This window comes from Lampris incognitus, chromosome 3 (assembly GCF_029633865.1).
Source record: "Lampris incognitus isolate fLamInc1 chromosome 3, fLamInc1.hap2, whole genome shotgun sequence".
NCBI lineage: Eukaryota > Metazoa > Chordata > Actinopteri > Lampriformes > Lampridae > Lampris > Lampris incognitus.
The window spans coordinates 111,892,009-111,899,508 of NC_079213.1; the positions used below are offsets into that span (position 1 = coordinate 111,892,009).

Below are 7,500 nucleotides of genomic sequence, written 5' to 3' on the forward strand. Positions count from 1 at the left end.
GTGAAGCGACAGAGATGTGGAAGTAGACGAAAGAGAAGCGAGCACTGCGACGCCTGATGTCCCGAGCTAACTGTGCTACGCATGTAGAAGTCCACCCAGCACCACCTGGAAGACTACATCATCCTGTCTAACAATCACTTTAACATATCAAGTGCTGAAGACCTGCACATTTATAATAGCAATCAAATGTTTACCAGCGGTTCAGATGTCTGACCATGTCTCCCTGTCACTGTCCCTCAGAAGGAGGCTTCCCCAGTTTCATCTCGTCTGCCCATCACATTAAACAAGAGCGCCCAACAATACCACATATAATATATCCAATCCTTTCTCTTTCCACTGATCTGATCTGCAAAGGACAGGACTACAGAGCTGACAACTGCACACGGTTCCAGGGTTGTGGAGGAGGAAGAATAACCTCCTCCTACTTCCTGGGGGACAAAATGTGCATCCATCCATCCATTATCCATCCATCCATCCATCCATCCATTATCCAAACGATGTAGTACGGCCAATTCACCTGACCTACATGTCTTTGGACTGTGGGAGGAAACCGGAGCACCTGGAGGAAACCCACGCAGACACGGGGAGAACATGCAAACTCCACACAGAGGACGACCCCCAAGGTTGGACTACCCCGGGGCTCGAACCCAGGACCTTCTTGCGGTGAGGCGACTGCCCTAACCACTGCACCACCGTGCCGCCCACAAAATGTGCACGCGTGTAGGTTAATGTCTACAGACTGGTCATTTATGGACAGGTCTTGAGAGCAGATGTGGCCTTACCCGCTCCAGGGTGATCTCCTCGTACTCATAGTCTGCTTCTGTGCCATTGACCTATCAGAGACAGAGACAGATGGACAGAGAGACAGACAGAGACAGAGATTCAGAGATGTACATTGAAATAGAAAGGGAGAGAGAAGAGAGATTGAATGAGCAATAAAGTGAGATGTAAAGAAAGACAAATTAAAAACCTGAAACTCAACCGTTAAGAAACAGTTGAAAAGGCAAATAAGATGCTATTGCTAAGTGTCCACTGAGCTTTAGAATGCACATTTTGAAGAACGGAGACCAAAAAAAACCCAGAAGGGAAGGACAAAAAAGATAAAACCTTCCTAAATCGCACAAAAAAAATGCTTACGCTCCCTTGAAACGGACACGTTGACAAAGTTTGCTTGGAATATGTTCAACATTTCCATGTGGAAATGATCACGTCTCCGTCAACAGCAGATATTTCAATGTCAAATTACTCGCAAGAAATAAACACTGAAAAGCCACATCCCTCCCTGTTCCTCGGCCTCAGCTGCAAAAACGAGACACGATAATACAGCGAGAAGCTAAAAACACCAAACCTAAACGCTTGTTTGTCTCAGCCGCCCACCTTAACACAGACTTTGCCGCGTTGAAGATGCTCGCAGGGTTAATAAACACTAGGACACTGAACCGTAAAGCACACTGAGGGTGTGTAAGAAGTTGAGAACACAACATTAAAGTACATTAGATGAAGGAAAGGGTCTGGAGGGCATGAGTAATAGTAACACTATTTCATAGGTGCAAAAACTAAACTTCAATAAAAACTGCTGTTAGCACTAACTGTGTGCCTCCATGCAGCCTCTCTGTCTTGTCTGTGTGAGGCACCAGGACTCAGGACTCAGGAATATGTATTTGTCATAAATATAATTTCCCCCAGCCCACAGCGGTGCCACACAAACACAAAAAGACGCATCCAAACTATACAAAAACTACAAAAACACATATCCAAAAAAAAAGTCACTGTCCAGGAGAGCGAACGCCAGCCAGGGTGGCTGTCGGAACTGCCGGTTTGCATGGGTTAGCAGTTAGCTTAGCCTGCCCCGCTTCCACATCCTGTCAGACCGCCCTCGGTGCTTCCTCTTCGGGTGCAGCTCCGGGCAGGGCCGTGGTCCCTGTGCCCACCGGACCCAGCAGACCAAGCTCTCCCGGCCAATCCAGCGCCAGCTCTCCCAGCCATCAAAGGAAGACAACTTAGATGCAGACGTGGACAAAGACACTGCATGGACGGTACTGGGTGAGGCCGCCGCAAACGTAAGTTCATGCCGCCATCTTCCCACACCAGTATTGGGTGAGGCCGTCGCAAACGTGAGTTCATGCCGGCATCTTCCCACACCAGTACTGGGTGAGGCCGTCGCAAACGTGAGTTCGTGCCGCCATCTTCCCACACCAGTACTGGGTGAGGCCGCCGCAAACGTGAGTTTGTGCCGCCATCTTCCCACACCAGTACTGGGTGAGGGTGAGACCGCCGCAAATGTGAGTTTGTGCCTCAATCTTCCCACACCAGTACTGGGTGAGGCCGTCGCAAACGTGAGTTTGTGCCGCCATCTTCCCACATCAGTACTGGGTGAGACCGCCGCAAATGTGAGTCTGTGCCGCCATCTTCCCACATCAGTACTGGGTGAGGCCGCCGCAAATGTGAGTTTGTGCCGCCATCTTCCCACACCAGTACTGGGTGAGACCGCCGCAAATCTGAGTTTGTGCCGCCATCTTCCCACACCAGTACTGGGTGAGGCCGCCGCAAATCTGAGTTTGTGCCGCCATCTTCCCACACCAGTACTGGGTGAGGCCGCCGCAAATCTGAGTTTGTGCCGCCATCTTCCCACACCAGTACTGGGTGAGGCTGCCGCAAATGTGAGTTTGTGCCGCCATCTTCCCACACCAGTACTGGGTGAGGCCGCCGCAAATGTGAGTTTGTGCCGCCATCTTCCCACACCAGTACTGGGTGAGGCTGCCGCAAATGTGAGTTTGTGCCGCCATCTTCCCACATCAGTACTGGGTGAGGCCGCCACAAATGTGAGTTTGTGCCGCCATCTTCCCACACCAGTACTGGGTGAGGCCGCCGCAAATGTGAGTTTGGGCCGCCATCTTCCCACACCAGTACTGGGTGAGGCCGCCGCAAATGTGAGTTTGTGCCGCCATCTTCCCACATCAGTACTGTGTGAGGCCGCCACAAATGTGAGTCCGTGCCGCCATCTTCCCACACCAGTACTGGGTGAGGCCGCCGCAAATGTGAGTTTGGGCCGCCATCTTCCCACACCAGTACTGGGTGAGGCCGCCGCAAATGTGAGTTTGGGCCGCCATCTTCCCACATCAGTACTGTGTGAGGCCGCCACAAATGTGAGTTTGTTCCGCCATCTTCCCACATCAGTACTGGGTGAGGCCGCCGCAAATGTGAGTTTGTTCCGCCATCTTCCCACACCAGTACTGTGTGAGTCCGTCGCAAACGTGAGTTTGCGCCGCCACCAGCGTCGAAGCTACCATATATGCTGGTAATGCAGCAGCATTGGGGCCCGCGACAGTTTAGGGCCCACACACACGGACCCCTCTTTATCTTGCCACTATCGTATCGAAGGTCTTGACTCAAGCACTGAGCCTACGGTATATGGGACGTATGTTCACAAATGTGCAGCGTGTCCCTGCATGTGATCATGGACATGCATACTACTGTGTACTACACAGTAGAATAGACAACGTCACGCGGCGAAAAGCCCGAAAAGTGCGCCTACGATTTAAGTAGAAGTTATGATTTGCCTAATAATCAACCTACACACGTTTTGTGTTTATAAAGCCTATGAGCAGACATGAATAGTGTTGTCAATGTGCAGGTGCCCCGTCACTGATTGTGTTTTCCTCTCTTTTGGTGCTTTGATGCCAGACTTTGTTAAGCAGGCTAGTCTATCACTATCTGTTGACTGCTCCTCTGCAGCGCGGCGGTCAGCTCCCCTGGTATTCGTTCCATCTAGGCGGCAATTCTGCTGTTGCTGGTCATTTTAAAGCTGTGTGCTTTCACTTCAGCCACTCGCTACTGACACGACGTTATGTTACGTCTGATTGTGATGGGGGGCCGGGGGCCCCCGGTCGCCATCTTGCGTTGGGGCCCAGCGTTGACTCGTTATGGTGCTGTGAGGCACCAGCTCTTAGATGGCCGATGGGCGGTTGCTCCTTATCACTTTCATACTTTTACAATAAATGAACTCTGGGAAGTCACCAGCAAACATGGCAGTTTTCAGATGTGTTTGAGTCGACCGGGAGGGCTCCGCTGCGGTGCAGCAGAAAAATCTCGATTATAAAACCTTCCCAGTTGTGAAGAATTCCCAGTATTGTTCAAATCTGACTTGTAATTTGTGAATCCAGGCTGCTGAAAACATATGAATGGCGCATGAATGAGGAGGATTAGGAACATTATGAACACCGACGTGCCCGTGACGTCATGTTTCACCACATCCCGACTGCAGTGCTTCACAGCCAATCATTTTGCTCAGCCAGGATTGGCTGCAATACGAAACATGATGAGAACATCTAGACCGCTGACCCAACACACCGTACCGTGCATTAAATCTGACGCGAATAGAGTATTATATGTTTTGTTTTCCACTGGGCTTATGTTGAGGGATGAGTGTCTCCTGTCCGTTCATTGCACCACCCCCATGCTATAGCTATTGTAGAGAGAGAGAGAGAGAGAGAGAGAGAGAGAGAGAGAGAGAGAGAGAGAGAGAGAGAGAGACACACACACACGCAGAGCACTAGAGCAACATCCCAATGGTCCATGTAATCCCATTGGCTGTAATCTGTGTCTCTATGCAGTCAGATTAGTTTAGATTTTGTGTTCCTGCCCATTCAAATAACAGGGACAAGCTAACATTGGCTACTATGCACATGTGCGATTAAGTACCAAGCATATAAATAAAAACTGAATAAAATATACTTTAGCGAGTGGTTCAGGACGATTGTGCAAAAAAAAATAAATGGTAGAAATGGGTCCCCTTACTTATTCTGGATGAACTGGGGGAATATTTTCTATGCAAAACCATCCCAGTGACCCCCAGTATGATGACCAGAGTGGCGTTCACACGTATGAGGTCGGAGGCTGTATTTCCCTCGGGGCCACTCGTACTGAATTTACTTTGCTTTATGGAGACTTTATAAAGTGAATTATCGTAAAGACGGACACTCTAATGGCACTGTCATTAGTTTCAACCCTCCATCAGATCACATACTTCACTGTCGGTAGGGTATTATCTGAAGAAAATAAGACAACTGCCCTTCTTGACACTGGAGTAATGAGATTATTTAGTTAACTAATGACCTGATAAGACTAACAGGTTAATAAGATAAGTTATTATTGATCTCATTAACAAATAAACTGATAGGAGTGATGATGATGAATTGTACAAGATTTTTTTTTTTTTTTTGCCTGGCAACCAGCTACACTCAACATCACACATCATCTCTTCTGCATCGACTGCCTACGGTTTTCAGTGACCAGCCATTTCAAGACAGAAGTGGACAACATAAACATGTCTTTGCTGGGAATTTCTGGGCGTTTTACCCGGTAGCAGATAATGATAGCCACTAATCTTGTTTCACTAAAATCTGTCACAGAGAATAACTCCCATTTCCCTGTGCGGTTTTCCAGGGTGTGGAACCGAGATTCGTCAGTAATTACATAATAAACTTATCTAACAGTTAGGTTCGCTGAGTCCCTCTGGCAGCTCATAATCAGTAAAAAAGCTCGGCAGCTTCAGAAGGCTGAACCAGGCTCTCAGCCCGAAACCAAGAAAGCCAGTAGCACGACTGTGATATCAGGTCAAAGTGACCTAATGTTATTGTAGTAATTAACAATTAGAAAGAGAACAACAACAACGTATTGATAATAAGTACTGGGCATGGGGGGGAGGGTATCAATTCAGTGCAAAATTGAGACATTAAACTGGTGATTTTAATATCACAGCATTTCCTCTTAATGACAATGTTGTACAATTAACAGCCACTGTGAGGGGATTTGACGTAATTACATCTACATCAGTGGTACTTTGAATGGTTACTTCGGGAAGCTTTTCTAACAGATTTTAAATTAAACGCATTTCGTTGTGTGTTTTCTTTGGATTATTGCATACCATTCCATACTACGGTAATGGAGCTTTTAAAAAAATTATGATATCTAATTGCAAAATTCATAATACTGTGATATTTGAAAAAATGCAATATCTATCGTATCTGCACTAAAACATCATTGTAATATCGAATCAGAAGGCGCCTGCCGATTCCAAGCCCAGACTAATGGGTATTTTCAGAGCAGAAGTTATTGCTGTTCCTCTGAGTATTTACACTACAGGGAAAATGCACACAAAACATCTTCATCCCATACCCAATTTCACACAGGTAACATGGATGTTTACCTTTTTTTGGGTGGGGGGTGGGTTCCCCCTTTTACTCCCCGACTGTATCCAGCTAACTACCCACTCTTCCGAGCCGTCCTGGTCACTGCTCCACCCCCTCTGCCGATCCGGGGAGGTGCTGCAGACTACCACATGCCTCCTCCGATACATGTGGAGTCACCAGCAGCTTCTTTTCACCTGACAGTGCGGAGTTTCACCAGGGGGGTGTAGCGCATGGGAGGATCAAGCTATTCCCCCCAGTCCCCCCTCCCCCCGAACAGGTGCCCCAACTGACCCGAGGAGGCGCTAGTGCAGCAACCAGGACACATACCCACATCCAGCTTCCCACCCGTAGACACGGCCAGTTGTGTCTGCAGGGACGCCCGACCAAGCCGGAGGTAACACGGGGATTCGAACCGGTGATCCCCGTGTTGGTAGGCAACGGAATAGACCATCACGCCAACCGGACGCCTGATGTTTACCTTTTTGAGGCAGCCTCCATAAGATTTTTAAGGTGGCAGCCTCGCCACTTATTTTGTGTGTCCTTTGTTCGACACTGGAGTGCACTTTTGCACTTGTCAGTTGGGAACAACCTTTATTCCCCCTGCGGTGGCATTAAGGGACACATCTGAACGGGGCAGAGGTATACACCTGAACTACAGATGAGAATTTACTATAATGAAACGCATATTTCAAAGGGCGACATACTTACATATGGGGGTGTGTCGATGCTGTCAGTGTTGACCACTACTGGAGGGGGGTTGGCCTACAGAGGAAGAGAGACACAATCACTGATTATTATCTTCTATAGACATTGATGAGCTTTAGCTCTTCTCTCTCCTTCCGTATGTTGCTTCTGTCGGGGAGGTTGAAATCAAAAACAAAGACGCATTTCGGACTCTTGGTGACACAGCAGATAGGCTCGAGCAGTCTTTCTAGAGGGATGCTGCAAAAACACACAGATAAACAGCCAAATACAGGATGGCAAAAACAAACAAAATTAACAACACATTATTTCACACACACACACACACATCTCCCTGGTAGAACACATCCATGTAAAAATGCTAATATTACACATGCAGGTGCAACCATGCAGTAGGTAATGAACATAATCACATACGCATGTGCAAATAATATGCACAAGCAGACGCACAACCAAAAAGGATTGTGATAATGACTTACTCTTCTCATGTTTTGGTACAGCATGTTGAGCACATCTGCTACAGATTACCACCACGGAGCGACTACAAGCACCACATGACATACTGCACCGTCCTGATGCTGGAGGTCAGTAAAAGTACTATACTTCA

General features: G+C 47.9%; 1 protein-coding gene across 1 annotated transcript in view; it reads right to left on the minus strand.

Moving 5' to 3' along the window:
- Positions 1 to 7,500, minus strand: part of LOC130109963 (disks large homolog 1-like) — a 202,741-nt gene that overhangs the window by 73,242 nt on the left and 121,999 nt on the right. Inside the window, 2 exon segments of the mRNA XM_056276928.1 lie at positions 783 to 833; positions 6,900 to 6,953. Coding sequence (XP_056132903.1) covers positions 783 to 833; positions 6,900 to 6,953 — 105 coding nt within the window.